At 46.5% G+C, this 22,419-nt stretch overlaps 1 protein-coding gene across 10 annotated transcripts in view; it reads right to left on the minus strand.

Moving 5' to 3' along the window:
* Positions 1-2,845, minus strand: part of WT1 (WT1 transcription factor) — a 46,779-nt gene extending 43,934 nt beyond the window's left edge. For 5 of the 10 annotated variants that reach the window (XM_069469778.1, XM_069469776.1, XM_069469775.1 and 2 more), the window contains exon 1: positions 2,016-2,845. In XM_069469778.1, coding sequence (XP_069325879.1) covers positions 2,016-2,460 — 445 coding nt within the window. In that variant the 5' untranslated portion in view covers positions 2,461-2,845. The remainder of the gene's footprint in view (positions 1-2,015) is intronic. The other 5 variants (XM_069469782.1, XM_069469783.1, XM_069469784.1 and 2 more) reach the window with 2 other exon arrangements.
* Between the last annotated feature and the right edge of the window lie 19,574 nt (positions 2,846-22,419).

Here is a 22,419-nt window from a genome sequence, read left to right on the forward strand (position 1 = left end):
TTCCCAAGCCCTTTTTCTCTGTGGCAGCCAGGCCTGCCTACTATAGAGGAATCTGGAGAAACGTAATGCCTGCTGGCTGTGAAGCCCACAATCCCACTCCCATGCTTGGTTGATGGGATCTGGAACACCAGACCTGCCCTGAAGACAGCTGGACATAGGGCACTCAAACTGAAGTGAGGTTTCAAAAATTCCCCAATGACCTAAGGTGGACAATAATAATAATAATAATAGTAATGGTGCAGTAGTATTTTGTGCCCCAGGGGCATAGATCAGATAGCATCTCAGGCTTCTCCAAATAACATACATGCACACAGAGCGTCACATCACACACCTGCCTGCCAGTGGCTGGGTTTTTCACCCAGTGATGTTTATAGATGGGCTGTTCCGTTCTGCATTTAGAGCCCCGAGCTGGGAGAAAAAGTCAGGCTTCCGAATCTCTGGCATATACCTTCTGGCTGTACCAAATATGCAGGTTGAGCATCTCAGTTCTCCTCTTACAGAGGGGGAAATTGAGACCTGGAGATTTGCCAAAAGTAACACCAGCCCGCTAAAGGAAGGTGGCACAATCTAACACGAGCCTCTGTGAGATCACAATGTTATTCCAATACCCCTTGAGTAGAAAACACTAATTTCACCAACGAATGACCTAAAGTGGGTGGACTCCTTGGGTCTGCTTGAGGTTCCTCCGCGGGGCACTGGTCCCAGATTCTCTGGGCGAAAGGGTGGTGTCGGTTCTGCAGGGCTTCATCTGGGCCAGGTACTGTCGGCTGGACGAAGGTAGGAGATATGCGTTTATAAAGCGAGGGCAAGAGCGGCAAGAACAGCCCTTCTTCCGCGCCTTGGGAGCCCTGGCACCTCCTGCAAACAGTACACACTTGGCTTCTCCCATCCCACGCGTTCCAGAAACATCCCAGTCCCTAAGCCCCCATGAATTTTTGTTCCAGGGAAAGCACCCACCATTGTGTTAGTAAAGTGCTTCCTAAAATATCAAATCAAACCGACTGTCAGGTTCTCAACAACGCAGAAACCCAATGAGAATAAATGAAGAGGCCAAACTACAGGGACTCCGCACCATCGGTGCGCGCCGGCCTCGGCGAAAGAGAGGTGCGCAGGCCCCAGTGTGGGATGAGAAAACACATAATACTTGTGCGCCGAGGTCCCTCGTACATTCACTGAAGACAGCAAATACATTTGTCCTTCTTCTACACCTGAGTCTTGAAAAAATGTTTCCCCAGCCAAGCCCCGCGTTTACACGACGAGGAGGCGCCCTAGACGCAGGGAAAGGAAGGCCGATGCTCAGGCCTCATCCCACTGCCTATAGCAGAACCTGGTCCCGCATAGCTTGGAATCGGATAACTCAGGTTCTCTTCCGTCCCCCAGGCCTGCGTGGCCGCTGCCTGAGCGATCCACTTCTATGCTACTATACGCGGGGAAGCCATTTAATTACCGGCCAGAACATTTACTTAGTCTAGTGCTCTGTGATACTTATCGCGTACCTAAAGTGTGCCAACACCCTAGTAAGAGCTGGAGGTGCTCCTGGAAGTTTTGGGGTGGCGGAGGCAGCACAGGCTGTTTGTTCATGTCGCGCTGGTCCCATTCCGAATCCACAGCCTAGACGTCTAAAAAGCCCAATGCGTAGTGACAACTTGGTGGTGCCTTGACATCAAAACCACTTCCCGAGGCAGAGCCAGGCACTGCACTGGTCCCCTTGTCCCAATCCCAGAAAAACCAGCAGTCTCGGAATCTCCGGGACTCCGAGGGGCCCCAGACGGCCTCCCGGCTCTTGCGAAAAGTCGGGCTCCCGCTCTGGCTGGCTATGGAGAATGTCGCGAGCCCATGCTCCCTCTCTGCCGTCTCCTCTCCCCAGCCGCCGCTTCTGCTACCCTCACAGACCTTAGGGAGACAGTGGGATTAGAGCTGGGGCAGGGAAGGGGTAGGAGAGGGGAGAGCCCGCGCGCAGCTAGAGCCCAGGCGCCACCGCCCCGCTTGTAGGGGGCGCTCCCCAGTCTACTTACCCTGGTTGCGAATAGCGGGCTGGCTCTCGAGGCAGCTAGGCAGGTAGGGCGCGTTGGGAAACATCCTGGCCTGGCCGGAGGACGCCTGGCTGGGCGGAGGAGGAGGACCGAAGGGTCCGTAGCGACAGGCTCCGGCTGTGCCGGTGAACTGGCCAGAGAAGTGCACAGTGAAGGCGCTCAGGCACTGCTCCTCGTGCGGCTCCGCGCCGCCCCAGCTCGGCTCCTGTTTGATGAAGGAGTGCGGCGGCGGCGGCGGGGGTGGCGGCGGAGCCGGCGGCGGCGCCGGGCCGCCCAGCGAACCGTAAGCCGAAGCGCCCGGGGGCGCAAAGTCCAGCACCGGCGCCCATTGCGCGGCGCCGCTCACTGGCAGGGCGCAGCCGCCGCCGCCACCCAGCGAGGGTACGGCCGGCAGCAGGGCGTTCAGGTCCCGCACGTCGGAGCCCATTTGCTGCGGCTCAGCCCCGGACGCCCCGCGGCTCCACCGGCCCTGCGGACGTTCGGCGCTCCACTCGGCCGCGCCTAACTTGGCCCAGATGCCGCCCGAGTCCCGTACCCCCGTCTGCTCCGGCTGCTGTGGGCACCCAGGCCCCGAGAGGAGCGTGTGCTGAGACGCCGGCTCCGGGGCACACGTGGAAGCCGGCTGCTGCGGCAGGAGGAAGTCCAGGATCGCGGCGAGGAGGCGGCGGGGCCCCGGCTCCTGGGCTGCGGTCCCGGCTCTGGGTGGGTGAATGAGTGGGAGGGAGGGCGGGAAGGGGGGAGCGGACAGGCGATCTGGTTGCGGAGCGCCTGCGGGTGTAGGCGCTGCCTTGAACTCCTTACCCCAGCTGCCTGGCTGCCCCCAGCTTCCCAAAGCTCAAATAAGAGGGGCTGGCGGCGGGGGAGGAGGAGGAGCCAGGAGGCTTGGTCGCTCCATTCACACAGCAGCCCTAGCCTGGCCGGGCAGCATGTGCTGCTCCTGGAGGGAGCCTTCGCAGCGAGGGTGGGGGGCGGGCCTGAGGGACGGTCCCTCTGGGAGACACCCTCCTCTTCTACCCGCCACGCGCTCTCGGCTGGCCTGTGTGGCACAACCCTCCCCCCACCTCCCCTTCTTGGTCTTCACGAGTGTGGGAGCCTCGTGGCACTGGCGAGTCCCTCCAGGTAAGCAGAGTGTCTCCTCAGCATGGGACGTGGTGGGAGTAGAGATGGGGCTGCTAATCTAAGAGGGCGGTTTGGAGGGAGGGGCAGGTAGGTTCCCAGAGGGCGGGAACTTCAGGAAAGCGCAAAGAACTCTCAGGCTTCTAAGAGGACGATACGCTTGCTTTGCACTCGAGAGTCCGGCTTTTGCTTCTAAAGCCGTCGGGTTGGAGTGATGGTCATGATCTTGGGGTCACTGGGGAGCGGGGTGGCCCTTTTGCGTTCCGGAGGTCGGGACTCAAAGCGAAAGTGCCCCAGCTGGGTGACCGGGAGATGCACCATTTATGATAAGGGGGGCACGTTTTGATTGTCTGGCAGTTGGTTACTTGGTGTGGTTTGCGCCCAGCGGAGGGTGGTTGCCGCCCACTTAAAACCGGAGTCAGCAGCACTTAAATTTACCTTTCTAGTGAAGAGTATTTGATTCTTCTACGGTTAAGCCGGGAAAACAACTGATGGTTTTAGGAGGGAAGAAAACCCTTAGGGAAACGGCCAGAGCCTGCGTATTTTCCGGCCGAAGCATCCTGGCGCCCGTTTGTGGGAGGGAGGGGCAGCGGGGAGGGTTTGGATATGAAGCCGGCCAGGAAAGGGTGACTCCAAGAGCAGTTCCGCCGAGCATTGCCTGCGCTTAGGCTCGGAGTTGCCATTCTGGGTGCGCAATGATTCACCAGGAGGGCGAAGCCAAGTACGGAGACTAAGAAGTGGGGCAGGGAGAGCCTCTATGGGCCCACGGGCCGAAGCAGTGTTGGAACAGTTGGGAGCTCCCAGAGTGTGGCTTCGCCAAATCAGACTCCTTCCTCCACCTAGTCGCTCTTTGGCAGTTCCGCGCCCCAGAGCAGGTGTTTGGGGATTGGTTTTGTTTTCAGTTGGGTTTTGTTGTTGGTGTTTTTTTTTTGTTTTGTTTTGTTTTTTCTTCTAAAGTAGTCAGGATCTATTGGGAAACAGCCCATAAGCAAGGAGAAGCGCATGGAGCCCGGAGTGAAGTGCGTTTCAGGGGCTCGCGGAAACGCCCAGGAGTGCGAGGGGGCAGCTCCGACAGTGCAGCCTGGGAGGAAAGTAGCCGATTGCAGTCTGGCCTGGCGCACCAAGCTGGCCAGGGACGGGGCCCGCAGCTTTCCAGCCAAGTCTATGTGAAGCGGCAATCAAGGTAGTTGCAGTTTTACAAAGACACAGCGTTTCGATAGCCTTAACATACTTTCCACTTCATACGCTTTAGTTTTAACTTGCTTCTTGTAAGAAACACCATCGCTGTAAATTCCGGCTGCGGTCCCAAAGCGTTTGGGGGGCTCGGGACCTACACGCCGGCGCCGGCGCGCAATTCCCTCCTCTTGAGGTTGCGCATCCAGTAGGCGCAGGACACCCTGAGGGTAAAGTCGGTCCGAAACGTGAGCTGTGCGCTTGCTCCTCTGGCCACTTTTGCATTTGTGGAGACCTCCCTTCGCTTCTTTTAGTACTTGACTTTGCTTGGTCTTCACTCAGAAGCTTTTTAAAACAATAACAAAAGAAGAAAGAAATGAAAGGCTCTCGCGGCCCCCTACACTCTGCCCACTCCTCTCCCTCACGCCCCATCCCTGAACCCCCAGAACCTGTAGCGGGGCTTGCCCGGATGGGCAGAGGGCGCGCACATTTGGTCTTTTTGGTGGAGAAAGTTCCTTCGAGATGAAACTTCTCAAGGCCAAGTTGTCCCTAGAACACCCCAGACCCTTGTGTCTCCCTCCTCATCACTGCCTTCTACTTCTGCTTCCAAGTCGTTTTTCTTAACTAGGATACAAGTACTACGGGGGAAGCGGAGCCCTTTGTGAAAAGCCAGGAACTTCCATTTCCAAACCAAAAGATCGATATCGTTTCTCTTTTACCCTCCTTTGCAAGTTTTCTTGGGCGGTGGCGGGGGGCGGTTATCTGGAAGAAGGCTAGCTTGAATGTGAGTTTTTGTGTTTTTGAATCCCAGGGGGGCCAGAAACACTTAAATCTCTGCCGATACATTTAAAAAATAAGTTTTTGCACACGAGTGGGGTGGGGTGCAGAGGTGGGTGGGAGGAAAGGGGAGCCAAGCAAATTTGGGGCTCCTCTCTATTCTGCCATTTGTTTTCTCAGAATCCTTGGTGGGGGGCGGGGGGAGTGGAGGAAGAGCAGTGGTGCTATCCCCATTTCAACCCGGGGTGCCCTCTCGCCGAGACTTCGTATTCCGAAGCGGTGGGAGGAGCTCTCTTCAGCCAGCGGGGCAGAGAAGTGCTACGAGTCTGGAGCTGCCCGCAGTCCCAGAGCCCTAGGGCCGTACAGGAGGCCTCTGACCGACCCCCGCTGATAAGCCAGCACTGGGGAACCTGCAAACCTTTGCAGGCACAGGGCGCCCCGTGCGCCCTATTCTCCCTCCACTAGGTAACGTTCTCTGCGTGCGGTTAAGACACGCGGTCCTTATGCTCTGCTCGGCGCCCTGGGCTAAGCAGCGGGACAAACAGCCTGGCCCAAGGAAGGTCGTACCTCCCGCCAGCCCTGGCAGATAGGCGCTCTCCTGCGCCCGAGTTCAGCTGGCAAGGCCCGCCCAAGGTCCCAGGAAAATGAAGGCTGCAGATGACCGGACACTCCCTTTCACCTTCCCGCCTCCATCTGCGCTGAGATGTGTGGCACAGAGGATCCTGGTCTGAATCATCGATTGCAAAGCTGGATATTAAACTCCTCGTTCTACAGAGAAGGAAACTGAGGCCTAGACAGAGAAAGGAGAGGTGAGCTGTGGAGCACAGTGGTTAAGAGGAAGGGATTGGTGGCCCAAGAGTGGAATCTCAGCTTCTCCAGGTAACCAACAGCGGAGGGATCCTAGACAACTGCCGCAGTCTCTCTGAGCCTCAGTTTCCTTATTGGTCAAACAGGATAATGGGACACTAGCGCCCACCCCACTGGGTTGTCATGAGGATTAGATAGGAGAGTATGTTGGCCTTTCACTCAATAAACTTTACAATTTTTGCTACTATTACTGTTCAAGAACAGGTAGCAAGTTAGTGGCAAAGCCAAACTGAAACCCAGGTCTCTCAACGTCCACCCCTCTGCCCCCAGAGCTCATGGAATGGGGAGGAAAGGAGAGACCTTTGGAAAGCCATGGGGCTTTGGTACATTGCTAAAGCGCATACATCCGGGCCTGAAAGGTGCATCGTTACTGTAAGATGAAAAAATCGTGGCTGGGTGGGAGGAGGCAATAAGGACCTCTCAACCCCTACTTTGTCCCCAGCGCTGTCAACTGCGTCTGACCGAGCGCGGAGCTGGGCCAATGCAGCCGCGGCCCAGGGGACCAGCACGCACACTGGGGCAGCGCTCCGGGCGTCACCCCGCGGCCGCCAACAACTGAATAAACACGCCAAAGCTCTGCGATCTGTCAAGTCCCGGGGCTACCCGCGCCCAGGGCCGCAGGCGGTGATGAAGAGTGGTTCGACCTCCCCACCGCCCGGTCTCTCGGGAGGAACAGGCACTTCATTAGCGTCTTTCCAAGGGCCCGTGCCCCGAGCCCCACGCACCGGACAGACAGCCCGACCGCTGCTGCCACTCCTCTCACCGCCGACTCCAGCTCTTAGGAATCTGCCCACCCAGGACTGCTGGACAGGCGCTTAGGGGGGCTCCCTGCCCCGCGCAGGCAGTAAAAATTACTGTTTCATTTCTTTAAATTAAAAACAAAAGACAAGGGAGGGGCTTTTTGATAACCCATTCCCCGACTTCCTCGGGTCATTTTAAAATTAACTCGATCTTTTTGACTAATCCCCCATCTAAGGTTGAGACTCTCCTCTCCTCCCCGGTCTGGGGACCCAGAACCGCTGAGCACTGCCGGCGCGCAGTGCCCCCCTGTCCTCGAGCTCGCAGTGCCTAGAGCCGCCGGGGTTACCCGTCTGTTCTGATGCCACCGCGAGATGGTCCCCGAGCTCCCCGGGAGTCCTCAATGAAAGGATTCCGCAGCGCTGCCTCTATTATTATACCGTAAATCTTTTTAAATTCTGGAACTAATTATATAGAGGATATGTCTCAATTTGTTCTGCATTAATGCCACAGTGGGGATGGAGGCCAGGCGGTGGCCAGAGCAGATACGAAGGCCCATGAAATTGATGAACTGAGAGTTGCTTCCAGTCCTAAGCGCACCATCTGGAATTCCAGTCTGAGGTTACAATTAGAACTCCTGACCCCAGATTCAACTTTGCAAATAACAGGGGAAAAATGGGGAAAAGAAAAAAAACCCAAGAGGAAAAAAAAAAAAGAAAGAAAAACTTATTCTGCACCTGTAAAAAAAAAAAAAAAATCCCTACACAATCTTAAAATCTTTCCATCTTAGAAAATTCTTTCCAAGTATTTCTTTTGTGTTTTTTTTTTAGCCTATAAAAGATAATGGAATATGTTTTATAGACTGGATTTTATCTCATCCCCCTTCCCTCTCCGGACTGCACTCAGTTTAATAGTTGTCAGTTTGTCTTCAGTGTTGTATTTAATTATATAGGAACAAAATATTCCTCAGTAAATTAGCTTGCTAAATATTCTGCCACTTTGTGATTTCCCCTTTGAGAAATAGCTTAATTACAGAAATCTACCTAGATCAAGGAACTTTTTTTTCCTTTTCTTTTCTTTTTTGACTGCTGCTGCAACTTAACTGTAATCAGGGATTTTATTTGTGTTGTAATTTTGTGTTCTAAATGAGTTGGGCCAATTTCGTTAGTAACACGCTGCTTTATTTTCCTCTCACTTTGACCCCCTGAAGAAAACGAAGGACCAGGCAGTGCTGGGGAATCTGTTAAATTTATTAGCATAAATGCTTAGACAAAACGAGATATAAATCATTCAGATGTATTAAGCCATAAAGTATCCCAATGAAGTCAGTCCCTCACCAGGGTCCTAGTGTATAAATGTTCATATAAAACAAGGTATCAGTATTATCTTTAAAACTGAATATATGTTGTAAAAACATCCAAGGTTGAGTTAGGAATATGGGGGCAGGAGTGGCAGCGCGACAGGGCAAGATGGGGATATTCTTTAGAGCAGCCTGTTCACATTGTGGTGGCTCAAAAATTATGATGGAAAAGAAAAATCTCAACAGATTGCATTTGGAGTCTTCTGTAGATTTTTTTTTTTTTTTAAGAAATGCATGCAGGATATATTTGATTAGAAGCAAAAGAGTAAGGAAAAAAAGAGATGAACAGAAGGCAAAAGGCATTGCTTTCTGTAGAATGATTTTTTTTCCCCCCTCGGAGGTTAATTTAGCTTCACAAAAATCCAACCAGAAGAGGCACTGGCTCTTTGCAGAGATAACAGATTAGCCATTAGTGAAGAGCCACCTGGGCCTTCTGCGAAGGATATGCAGCTGCCAGTCAGGGCTGGAGAAAGATGTGTGTTCACTAGAGGTGGAGGAGGAGAGGGCTGGGGGAGTGTGGGAGGGGAATTGACAAAATTCCTGTTAGAGGTTTACCAAGACAAAAATCAGACAAAATGTTTAAGAAGCAATTGCTTATATAGCTCATAATCATGGCTCTCTGTAAATCCTGGCAAATCAAGGCATTTTTTGCCTTTTAGAAATGATTGTTCTCAAGCCTTTTTTTAAAAAAAAAAAAATCAAGTTGTCCACCAGAAAAAGGGAATAGCTCCCTTCCCCCCACCCCAGCCTTTTTTCCCCATTAGGTTTATCCTCATCCTTTTGGTGCCATTCATTCATGCACCATGCAATCATGATTGTCAGGCACTCTAGCAGGGAGTCCGACTACAGCAGTGACATGACAGGCTCTGCTCTGCTCTCACAGAGCTTATATTCCAGCAGGAATGACAGACAAATTACAAGGAAACAAATGAGATACTTTCAGATAGTAAAAACTGCTATAAAGAAACAAGGAGATCTGTTAGACTCAAGAGTGACTAAGGGTGAGATGGGGATGGGGAGCAACAGAGCCCTCACTTCTTTTCACCTTCTGCCACACTATCATGTTTCAATATGTTCAGTAAGTATTCCACTCTCCTGTCCAGAAGCAGGAAGGGTTTGAAGGATTTGGAATTCGTGGTCTGGATGAATCTCTGCTTACAAGACTGGGCTTTATGGAATCATCGGGGCAGCTGTTTATATAGAGCTGGGCTTAAAATCACCACCCCTAGCTGACTGACTCTGAAAGTTACTTAACCCCTGAACAGCTCAGTTTTTTTCCTCTTCGAGGTAAAAATAACAACAGCACCTGTTCAAGTTGTAAGAACTAGATAAAGTAAGGCATGTAAATATCTTAGCCCATAGAAAGTACTCAATAAATGGCAGATATTATCTATATAGCGATAGATTCTATGTTTTACTTTACTTCTAATTAATTGGTAAGTTCTAGACCTAGTGTCGATATTGGTGTGAGTTAAGAAAAGGTAGCAATCTTCATTCTTGTTAGATCAGGGAGAAAGGCAGGAAGAGAAGCCTTTGCCAACGAGTCTGACCTTTAATGAGGTTGTTGCCACCTTGAAAGAAATTTAAATCATTTTGCCCTACACCTGGGCCCTAAAACAGGAAATGTGTAGCTTTTGCTTCAAAACCAAGTTTAAGTTCTTCTTTTCAATGCAGAAGTCTAGGTTAACATCAGCTTGAAAAGCTTGGCATTGTGTTGTTCCTTACAGCTGCATTTCAGGTGTGCAGCCTGGTCCAGAATAAAAAATCCTGGGCTAGGTATAAAATACCTGGGTTCAAGTCCAGTCTCTGCCAGTGACTATGACCTTGGGGAAATAAGTTAAGCTCTGAAGTTTTTAGTAACTTTATCCGTAAAATGAGGATGATAATCTCTGAGAAATGAAATAAAGCATCCTAAAGTGATTTGAAAACTAAAGTGCTAGACAATGCGGAGGCCCATCATGACATCTGCTACACGTGAACATGTGGAAAGGAATATGTCTGTTCAGAGGACTGGGGCACATTCTTGCACTCATGGTTCTTCCAAGTGGGCATAGTGCCTTTCTCGCAGGGCTGTTGTGAGAAGTTAGATTATATGTGTACATTTTCAAAATATTACCTAGCATAGAGCGTGTGCTATGTTAAGTGTTACTGACACTGTTATTGTTACCCTTCTCTGGCCATCTTTTTGGGCCCAGAGCTGAGCCTTGGAATTTTCACATGGGTAGCTTCTTACTGTACAAGTACAGAATAGTATAAAGAGCAGGGCTTTGGGATCTGATGGCTGGATTTAAATCCTTCTCTGCTCCTTATTTTGTGTATGACTTTGGGGGACTTCCTTATTCTCTCTGAGCCTTCATATTCATAACTGTAAAATGGGGTGAATAATACTGTCATCTCACAAAGTTGCTTTCAGAACACATTAAAACTACATATGTAAAGTGCTTACATGATGCCTGGTATGTAGTAGGAAATCAATAACTGGTAGTTATTAAACTTTTTATTTTCCTAATCAGACAGTATTAACCATGACTTCAAGAAATAGATCAGCCAGCAAGAGCTTGAATTTATGTATGATTCTGAGCAGACACAGAAAGGAATTTCCATCTTCTTTTAAACTCACATGCACCACACTGAAATCTCATTCTTTCGTATGTGAAAGACTTTGCCATCAAGGCATTGACAACAAGTTTCCTTTTTGACTGTGAGCCCTTTAGGTTAAAATTTTGAATCCCATGTATTTTTGGTGGGTTTCATTGCAGAATACCCAGCATATATCAAGGATTTTAGTAATTCTATGTCTTTCAAAATAAGGAGGAAATTGTTTTTAGCCAATGGAGAGAAAAAGCAGCTTGATCCTCTTCCTGGAGTTACAACATAGCACTTATTAATAGCTCTGTAAACAGGCTGGAACACAGTATCAGCTTGCTGTTCAAGATATTACAAAAGTTTATGAGAAGTTGCTTAGGAAAAACAAGATAGAGTCATTAAAATCTGATACTGCTCAATAGTACCTTTATCTCAAGTCTCCATAAATCACAAACCAATGAAACTTCTATTGTGATCACTGTTCCAGATCTAAGTGACCCCCCTTCGTAGAAATTAAATACATTTCAGAAAGCCCAGTATTTTTTCCTCTACTGATACAGAGGCTAATTACAAAATTTCCCAAGAGATGATAAATATTAAACTCTAATCAACAGATGTGACACAAGATAAATAAGAAGCACATAATTTAGCTTTGATTCACTATGTAGGGCACATGTTTATCTTTGCTCATCCCCAACCTGGGAATGGAATAAATGTTATCTGTTATATTTATTATTTCTATTTAGAGTGATACCACACTTTGAATTTGCCCAGGACAGTCTCAGTTTAAGCTGTTGTCCCAACTTAATTATTAATTGTTCTTTTACTCTCAAAAGTATCCTACTTTTGATGGTAAGTGATAAGGATTCCACTTACTTAAAATTTTATTTTATAAAAAAGATATTTAAGAAAGCCATTAGAGCAAGGATGAAAGACAAGGGTTAAGTGGAGCTAGTGAGAAGAAGAAAAGATTAGATTAATATTAAAAATCAAAGGAGAAGGATAGTTACTGTAATTGAGCATAAAACTTAGTTCTGGGCTTCCTGATATCCAAGTCAAAAAGGGAAAATAGCATTAATTACATGTCTCACAGTATACAATAAAAAAGGAAACTAGTTTTTCAGAAGAAACAAACTTTTCTAGTACTGAACTCTAAGAGGAATTTATCATATTGTCCTTTCTATAAGGATCATCAGACAACGGTTAGTGATTTCAACAGTGATGTTTCAAAAGATGCAGAGACATTCTCTGACTGGTGGCTTCTCATTTCAACCCAATGTCCATTGTATTAAAATTACAGTTCTATAAACTCTTTCTAAGAGGAGAAAGGCAATAATACAGTCCCTTTCTAAGTCAGGCTTGGTGGCTCACACCTGTATCCCAGCAACTCGAAAGGCTGACAGGAGAGGACAGCTTGAGCCCAGAAGTCTGAGGCTACAGTGAGCTATGATTGTGCCACTGCACTCCAGCCTGGGTGTCAGAGTGAGGACCTGTCTCAAAAAACAAACAAACAAACAAACAAACCAAAAACTGTGTGTATATATTTTATGTACATATGAAGTGTGTGCATATATTTTATATACACACACACAATCCCTTTTTGTAGTTTTCTGGGGGATCGGACTGGATTCAAGTTAACCTGATTTGTTAATTTTCAGAAATTCCCTATTAGTAATTTTTAAAAAGCATGTTTTGTTCATTAATCATCAGTTACCGGCCGGGCGTGGTGGCTCACGCCTGTAATCCTAGCACTCTGGGAGGCCGAGGCGGGTGGATCGCTCAAGGTCAGGAGTTCGAGACTAGCCTGAGCAAGAGCGAGACCCCGTCTCTACTAAAAATAGAAAGAAATTATATGGACAACTAAAAATATATATAGAAAAAATGAGCCGGGCATGGTGGCGCATGCCTGTAGTCCCAGCTACTCGGGAGGCTGAGGCAGAAGGATTGCTTGAGCCCAGGAGTTTGAGGTTGCTGTGAGCTAGGCTGACGCCATGGCACTCACTCTAGCCCGGGCAACAGAGCAAGACTCTGTCTCAAAAAAAAAAAAAAAAAAAATCATCAGTTACCTTTGGACATGAACCAAAACACTGCTAAGGACCTGATCGTCGTTCTTCAGAATCTCTGAAGGATTTGGGGAGAGCTCTAGGGCAGTGGTTCTCAACTGAAATGATCTGCTCCCCAGGGGACATCTGGCAACTGGCTAGAGACATCTGTGATTGCCAATACTTGTGAGCGCTACTGGCATCTAGTGGGTAGACCCAAGGGGTGCTGCCCAGGATAGCCCCCCAGAACAAAGAATTATCCAACCTAAGGCGGAGGTTGAGAAACCCCTGCTCTAGGCTACTGTTAGTAGAAGGGATGGAGACATCATTTCTAGTGGGATAAAAAGAAAAACCTCATGGGGGAGGAGGTCTGGGGCTAGATTCCTCCATGCCACCCCGGTGGAGCTGGAGAATGTCTCTCCTCAGGCTTAAGAAATGTCAGGAGAAGAAATAAGGAGATGAGAGATGAGGAGAGGCAAGGTATGTTGTGGGGATGCAGTCCACAAAGGGAATGGTGGGGAAACTGGTTTAATTAGAAAAGAGGAAGAATCCACGTGGAACAATAAGAAAAGCAAGCCAGAGAGTACACGCAAATTTAGGGCAAAGAGTTTCTGTTCTGATGTTGTGCTCCAAGATCCCTAAATATTGCTAGTATTTTTTAAAACCACACAAATCAAGAGCAGCATAAACTTTTATGTTCCGAAAGACCATCTTTCGAATACCGGCTCATGGTGTATCTATGGATATGCACATATTTTTGCTTTTTCTCCCCCACATCATTTTTTACCACTTACATAATCGGGATTCCTTGGAACTCAGTTTTATATCACATTAAATTTAAAAATGTGTGCCTACTTAAAAATACAACCTATCAAGACACAGAAAATTCTGAACCACTGCTGTAATTAATACAACATTGTAGGACTCTCTATTAAGAAATATTACTCTGGCCTGGTTCTCCATGTCACGCTGCAGATTGTCCCTCTCTTGAATCATGGAATGCTTTGTGAGAAAGGACTACAAAGCTGGGTCCCTCGATATTAGCCATCTCACCCCTCAAAGTTCATCCAGGAGTGGGACAAAACCCTCGTCACTATGTCGACATGTTTACTTCTGGTGTAAGAAAATATTGCTGTTGCCCAATTCAGCTTCCCAGTCCATTCTGTTGCCTGGAGACATATATTTTATGCTTTCCTTTGATGATTTACAAATAAATTAGTGTGATTCACTAAGGCCCGCCAACATATATGTGTTATGAAGAAATCTGAGATGTTGAAAAAGTATTGTAATTTATCGTATCCCAATACTTTCTTCTTAAGAACCAAATAAATATCATCAGCTAGTTTATATACCTGACATATTTATTGCCGCATTCCCGCTGAACACTTCCCATTGTCATGTGTTCTCACACATTGTTTTTGCAAATTGTGTTTTGAAAGAAGTCAGGGGAAATTCAGGCCAGAAAAGCAAGATGTTATCTTTTGGAAAGGATGAGCCCACTCTAATGGAATAGGATAATCCATTCAGAGGTTTATAAAGCCAATGTCCCCCGGTGGGTGTGATAAATCCACAGGATCTGAATCCAGGATTTTGCACTGGGATCTAGAAGTCGGCATGAACGATTTAGTCCTGTTCCAAATAAACACAATGTATCATTATTATTACTGGATAAACATGAACATCTGTTAGGGTCAAGTTTGCTCTAGTTCCTTAAAGTCACCTAGTGTGTGATCTAGTCATTCATGTACACTTACTGAGTACCTTTTACAGACCCAGCCACCAAACCGGAGATACACAGTCCTGGCTCTCAACTGACTTATAGTCTGGCTGTGCTACAGGACTTGGTCATAATCAAGACAAGATGTGTGAGTTCTGCTATAAGAACTTGTAACAACCCTCACTTACACCAGATCCAAGAATTCTCTTCAGTTCCTCCCTGTTATTCAGGGAGGCTAAAAGCCAGTTCATTACGTTTTACAAAGGGCCTCTGGTGGGTATGCAAATAATTAACTAATCACAACATTGTTGAAATTAGGAAGGCATCATTGTACTTCCTGGGGGATCCGACATGTAAAGACACCTAACATGCAGACAGCATCTTTTTGCTTGAATTAGTCAATGTCTCATAGAGGTTTAGCAACAAGGGTGCCCGAAGGGGGAGCTCTTCTGGTTTGGAACTGACTTGAAGTGACTGGCTAATCAAACCCCAAAACACAAGTCTTTTAGAGCTGCATTTAGTAGCATAGCCAAAGGAAGATGACCAGAAAGTCACATAGAAATTATTAATCCTCTCCACCCTGTGTTTTTGTTGCTTATTTGATGAAATCCTGACAGCATTTAGGGGTGGGGGGAAGTGAGTATTACACAATGTGCAAACATGCAGACATTTACCAAAGATCAAGTTCCAAGATGCAAAACTAAGACAAAAAAGAATTTCTCCTAATTTGACTCCCAAAGGACCTGAAAGGCATTTCAAACGTGTCCAGTAAGGCATTAAAAATAATTATCCCAGAAAGGAATCACTCCCTTGGTTGTTTTAATGTATTTTTGTCTACAAACAAGTTTTCAAACCACTGCCTTGGCTTACTTTGAAAGGTCTCTAGAACATAAGTACTTTGGGTGACCTCAGGATTACTGGGCAACAGTAACCAAGGATGTGGATGAGGCTGAAAAAGATAAAAACAGATGATGCACTTTTTGATGTCAGAGCTAAAATATTGTATAATTAAAACAGAATAAAATGCTGAAGCTTAGAAACAAAGAAATAACCCTATCAGGAAAATTAGCAAGCTTATTTAAGAGAATGTTAAGTAAGATTTTTTTTTAAAGCATACTATAAAATCATTCTTATGTTGCCCAGATGGCTCTGTGGGGGGACTTCTTTATGTAATTAGAATTTGGGCTCCCCCTCTCTCCTCTCTCCCTCCCTCTCCTTCCTCCTCCTATTTTTTTTCATAATAATAGTTATTATTATTGGCCATCACTTATTGCGTGCCTAGGCTGTCTCATATGTTCTCTCTACTTTTCACAACAAACATTTCAGTTAAAGGTTCACAATTTCTTAGATGAGGAAACAGATGCTGGGAGGTTTGGCTTGGCCACTGTTAGCTGTGTCGAGTGTGATGTAGCCAGAGTGGCAGTCATCAGTTTGGATGGTGTAGCATCAGAATTCCAGGAGGAACTGACATGGAGATAACCAAATGTTGGGGATCCCTTTGGGCACCAGCCCTAGGGTTAGCTTATCCTTAGAATCAAACTATTGTCTAGCCCAATCATGTCAAGACCCACAGGCCAAAGTGAAATTACATTGCTTTGCCACAGAATCTGTTTCCACCATACAACGTCAACTAAAGTCTCACCCACCTACTTCCTTTCTGTATCAAATTCTAGCACACCCTGCTGCCTACAATGGCTGTGCTATGTCCCTGAAATTATTATTTTTTTGTTAAATACACTGAATAACAATGTCAAGACACTGTGGGGGAGTTACAAAAAGAATTTGCCACTTCAGGGAATCCCAAGGTGATTTTTCCTCCTTGTGAACACTCATCTTTCTCTCTTCCCCTCCCTCCCTCCGTCTCCAAACTTGCATTTTCATGTGCTGAGTTTGAGTAGAGCGGAGGTGGAATGTATGAGCACACCCATATGGTATCTAACTAGAGCAAAAGGCAGCTCTACTGAAGCATCCACTCAGGATTTTAACAAGGTGGCTCTCCAAAGATTGCAGAACTAGGCCATTTCTGATGGGCACAGGAAGAAAAAAAAAAAACGCAGAGGCTTTTGCATTTATAAAACCCAGAGGCTCATAATTCTGTACAGACGTTCGCACGTACACATGCATCCACACGTGCATACTTCTGAATTAAGGAAGCTGTATCATGTATTGCTGAAGTCTCTATCTTCCCTTCTCTGCCCTTAACATAAATCCTGTTTATGCTCTTCTCTCCCCAGTTAATCTCTCATTTACTAAGCTGCGCCTTCTCATGCTCACCTCTCTCTTCTACACTTCCATCACACACACTATCCTGAAGTGTCGAGCTAATGGACTGTTACCCATAAAAAAGGAAAATGGCTTCATAGGGGCAAAGTGGCACCTTCCACATACACTGAAGGACAGATCTCCATTGATGTTGGCTTTCTGGGGCTTCTCATCCAGTTGGTAGGAGAGAGGGAGAGGTCAGATACCCCAGGCAGGGAGTCAAGTACTCAAAAGCTTAGGAAGAGAGCCATGCATCCTCAGTTAGGTATTTGGGATCACAACTCTTCTAGACCAATGTGTCTTGGTTCCTGTCACTCCTTTATCTCTGGCAAAGAGGACCACAATCATGAACTAAGAAGGGCTATGGGTAGAACTCAGAGGCAGCTGCCCGAGGATGCTCCACCCTGCCTATCCGGGTTCAACCAAGCAGTGTTCTCAAGCCAAGACACACTTCAGGGGCCAGGCATGAAGCTTCCCACTTGGTTCAGCTTTCTTCTGCACCCTTCAGGGTACATTAATGAAGCTTTGGGGGTTCATTTGGGTCATTCAGTCCCCTTATGGAACAGGCAGCTCTTGGCAGTCTAGCAATGGCATAAGGATAATAATGAGAAATAGTAACTACCTTTTATAGAGTGCTGGTTAAGTGACTGGCATTACATGTTTTCTTAGATTATTTCATTTGATCCTCACAGAAACCCTGGGTGAAAAGTCATAAATCCTCATTTTATAAATAAGGCATGGACAGCTTGTCATTTGTCCAAAGTCACATAGCTAGAAAATGCCAGAGCTCAGGTTGATGTGCTTCTAAAGCCTTTGATCCAACTGCCATATTGCCTTAGAGGAGTGAGTGAAACCATCCACTGGTCACCCAGGCAACTGTGTTGGTCAAGATCCTGCAGGAAACTCACTCAAATGGGGTAATCGAGGAACATTTAATGCAAGGTTTATTTAAAAATGTGTGGGCAGGAACCAGGCGTGGTGGTTCACACCTGTAATCCCAGCACTTTGGGAGGCCAAAGCGGGAGGATCACTTGAGCCCAGGAGTTCAATATCAGCCTGAGCAACATAGTGAGACCCCATCTCTACAAAAAGTAATAATAAAAAGAAAGTTAACCAGGCATAGTGGCATGCACCTGTAGTCTTAGCTACTTGGGAGGCTGAGGCAGGAGGATCACTTGAGCCCGGGAGTTGAGGTTGCTGTGAGCTGTGATGATGCCACTGCACTCTAGCTTGGGTGACAGAGCAAATGCTGTCTTGAAAATACAAAACAAAACTAAAAAAAGGTGTGGGCCGGGGGCTAAGGGAAACCAGCAAGGGGTGCTGAAGTCCCCTGGCTCTAGATGCTGCAGGGAGCTGGTTACATCCCTGTGGTTGAGAGAGGGGACAAGGGAGGGAGTGATTCCGAGAACCCAGACAGAGGAACTGGAGTTGTTAGAGAGAGTGGAAAGGTCTACCTTACAGAAAGGCTGAGCTTCTGAAAGGAGCACAGTCAACTTGAGCTGACTTGGCAGGGAAGGAGCCAGGGAACAAATAGCCTCACCTCGTACTTCTGTCTCCCTCCAAGCTCTGCCAGCATTTCCCATTGGCCAAACCTACTGGAAGCAAAGAAGCCCATGATGCAGTCCATACAGGTCAGCCTCCTGGGGCCCAGAGTGGGATGAAGAAAGGTGGAGAGGGACTTCAAGGGGTTGGTATGTCTTCAAATGACTTTATTCTAACCTTCTCTTGACTGGTATTTAGATGGTTATGTAATTATGTACTGGAAATAATTTTTTTTTCAGATTTTGAAGTCACTGCTCTTTGCTTTTAGCTTCTAGCATTGCTTTTGAGAAATCAAAAGCCATTCTGACTCCTGAGCCCATATGTGAAACTAGATTTTTCCCCCCTCTGGAAATTGATAGGACCTTTTCTTCAGGAGTCCCCTAAAGTGCCCAATTCGATTCCCAATAATCCTTGTTAAAAATCAGGAATCAACCTATTTCATAAGTGATCCCAACAAATTTTAGAATGCCAATTTACAGAGACAGGAAAAGGAATTACTTATCAATTTTTGGAGAAATCACTTTTTCCTTAAGCAGCATTTGGAACCCAACCTAACATAGGTGTTGAATTTTAAATTCTCTTTTAAAATGCATTCTTTGGGCAAATAATGTTAACGAAGAGTAGAAAACAATTCATTATTGTGGGAGCATCCAGAATTATAATATTTCTCTCAGCATCTAAAATGCCTTAGTTATTCCATCCCCACATAAAAATTGCTACTGAGATTTCTGAACAATGTAGGCCCAGGTTAGCACAAAACAGTGTGTATCTTTTCAATAACAACTTGGGGCCACAGACCCTTCAAAACGGAGACCTACCAGATGTTTCTCTTAGATAAATGATGTTTTATTCCTAATGAGCTTATTATTTTACATAAAGATATTATAGCTGGAAGACGAGCTCGCCCTGTTGCAGGAACCCACCATCTGATATGTTGTGGCCCTGACACAGAACAATTGGTGACAGAAACTCTTTTATGAGTTGTAGTCTCCGATGATGGAGCCAAAGTTGTTTGGCAGGCAATGGTCTCCACGGTGTGTGAGCACCAAAGACGAGACTGGCTCAGGGCCACAAACCAGACTGCACAGTCAAGAAGACTGTTTCCGTCAACCCAAGGCTGCTCTGACTTTTCATTTTTTAACAATAGAAAAGAAACTGCCATAGGGAGGAGAGAGAACAATGGTGTTTTGACAAATGGAACAAAGATAGAGTTTGACTGACAATTCAGGTCAGAAAGAAAATTAAGGCACAGGAAGACTGATGCTGGTCTGCCTCCTTGCCAGGAAGCAAGCAGTCCGTGGGGGGTTTCCAGCGACATGTGAACTGGTTCAACAGCGGCTATTTGGATTTGGTGATTTTGTTGGATGTTCTCTACAAAAGGGCACTTTTCCCAGGACTTCAAGCATACTTAGAATAAAATATGCACGACTGACACATACAGCCACAGTATCCTTGAGACCTAAGGAAGGCAGAACTGGAGAGAGGTTGTGAGCCTCCACTGAAAATTGTGCTTTGTTTCCTTGGAGATCTGCTAGGATGGTTCAGACAGAGTTCCAGCTGGTGGAAGGGGCTAGGCTAAGAAACCTCTAGTTGCCCTTTCTAGACTTGTAATCCTCTAAAACTGGAAATTAGGAAGAGTTCACTCATGACCTTGAAAAAACCGTTTATAAAACTATATTATAATGCATCAGTAAAACGAGCTGGAAAGAGGGTTTATGTGAAAGTTCATATGAGAAATGCAGCTATTAGCACACATGCCATTCCCCACCCTGACCCCAGCAGGAATGTGTAAATTGTAACATATGGAATGTAAGCTCTGTTGAGATGTTTCATAAATCTGCCTGGCAATGAGCATCACGAGGCCCTGCATGAGAACAGGCCCCAGAAAGGGAAAGATGGTGAGTGTTGGACCTAACAAGGTCTAACTTTAAACCATTAGTAAGCTCAAAATCTGACGATCAAAAATTTCTACAGTGTTTTTAATAATATTGATTATTTCCTGACAAAGGGGTACATTTTTATGGGACCCAGCCCAGGAATAGGGCGTATGTTCATCCATCCATCCATCTCTCCATTCAAGAAATATCTACAGAGGGCCTACAACATGGCAGGCTGTGTGCTAGGCACTGTGGGCACAGTGGAGAACAAGAGACACTGTATGGCATGTAGGAAAACAGATATTAAACAAATAAAAACAAAAATAATTTTATAGTTACAATTTTGATTAATGTTACTAAGGAAAATAAATAGTGCAGGCACTCTGCCAAGCTTTCTACATGGATTATCTCATTTAATCCTCGTAACAATCCTCTGCTGTAGGTGCTACCATCAGCCCCATTTTAGAGATGAGGAATAGAGTCATGGAGATCGACACGTCTTACCCAAGGTCACGCAGCTAGCGAGTGGAGGAATTAGAATGCAAAGTCAAGCAGTGTGAGTCCACAGCCCAAGTTCCTGACACTATGCCTTTTATTTTTTTCAGTCTAATGCTTTCCCAACTGAGCTATTTCAGCTAGGGCTACCTTTTTTTTTTTTATAACCTAGGTGAGGAGTGGAGGGTGCTGATTTAGATTTGAGGGTTAAAGAAAATATCTTTCAGGATGTGATTTTAGGCTAAGCCTCAAGGATAAGTAGGAATTAATTGCCAAAAGAAGATAGCAGGAGTATTCCAGAATTAGGGAATAGCATGTCAAAAGGCTCTGAGCAGGAGGGTGGTTGGCGGTGGATGTTCTGGGGAAGCCAGTGAGACAAGTGCAGAGGTGGGCGAGAGGGGCAAGGCTGCAGAGGTTAAAAAAAAAAAAAAAAAAGGTCAGAGCAGGTGGGACTTTGTAAATGCTGTTAAGAATCTTCAACTCAATCTGGAGCAAAGTGGGAGCTACTGGAAGATCTAACTTATCTGGAACTGACTGGTGTTGCTCCAGGCACAACTGCTACAGCCAGGGAAGAAGAAGTACTCTTTGCACGGGAGACTGAGCCCTCTGCTGAGCTTGTAACTCACCCCTCCTTCCCCCCATCTTCTGTAGGAATAAGTGGATTCTACCTACTTCTTCTTTAACAGACTCCTGCCCTCTGGTGCAGTTACAAGACAATGATATCAAGAAAAGCCTGGCAAATACAAAAGTTCATTCAGCACTGAGATCTGCTTAATGTTAATAATCTCAGTTATTGCCATAAATTTTGGCATTGCCCAAAGAGTGGGACCCCATTAAGATTAAAAAAAATGATTCTCCCCAAATTTCCATGTTAAAAATGGCAGCATTTCCCTACACTCCTAAGAGAGACACCCTATTATTCTGTGTGTTTGTTTTCCAGTTCTTTCACTTATTCATTCATCAAAGGTTTGTACACCTATTGTGTGGCAGACTTGAAAGATACCAAAGTAAATAAGACCGGGATCCCTGTGCTCACAGGGCCAGAGCCTGGTTCCAGGGAGGCACTCACACCACATGATGCCATTGTCCCCTGTGGTAGGCAGAATAATGCCACCACCCTGGATACCCCTGCCCTGGTCCCTGGAACCTGTGCATGTGTTACCTTACATGGCGAAAAGGATCTTTACAGATGTGATTGAGGTGAGGATCCTGTGATGAGGAGATTATCCTGGCTTATCCGGGTGGGCCCAAGGCAATCACAAGTGTTCTTATAAAAGTGGGAGAGGGAGGCAGGGGGATCAGAGTCAGAGGTGTGAGAAGAGAAGCAGAGTGAGAACGATGCCATTGCTGGAAAGGGCCACAAGCCAGGGAATGCAGGCAGCTTCGGGGAGCTAGGAAAGGCAAGGAACGGATTCCCCACAAGTGCCTCCAGAAGGAAATGCAAAGCTGCCGACACATTGGTTTTAGCCTCATGAGACCCCTTTGGGACTTCAGATCTCCATAACTGTAAGGTAATAAATTTGTGGTAACGCATTACACCAGCAGTAGAAAACAAGTACGCTCCTCACTCCAGCCAGGACCCAGCCCAAACAGGTATCCCTCTTAATCCCTCCCAGTTTCCCGCTGGACCCAGAGGCAGCCTCACAATCCTTCTCAACCCAGCAGTCCGGAAACCTACTTCCAATCAGTCAGTGCAAAGCAAGTCACTTGCTGTCTTGTGGGGTCTGTACAACAATTTACACTTGATTGTGACCCCGCCTGCATTGCCATATATACAGATATTAATTATGGGGGTATTTTTTGATAACTCCTTCAGATCTGGGTTCTTAGAGTA

This window comes from Eulemur rufifrons, chromosome 6 (assembly GCF_041146395.1).
Source record: "Eulemur rufifrons isolate Redbay chromosome 6, OSU_ERuf_1, whole genome shotgun sequence".
In the NCBI taxonomy this organism is placed as follows: domain Eukaryota; kingdom Metazoa; phylum Chordata; class Mammalia; order Primates; family Lemuridae; genus Eulemur; species Eulemur rufifrons.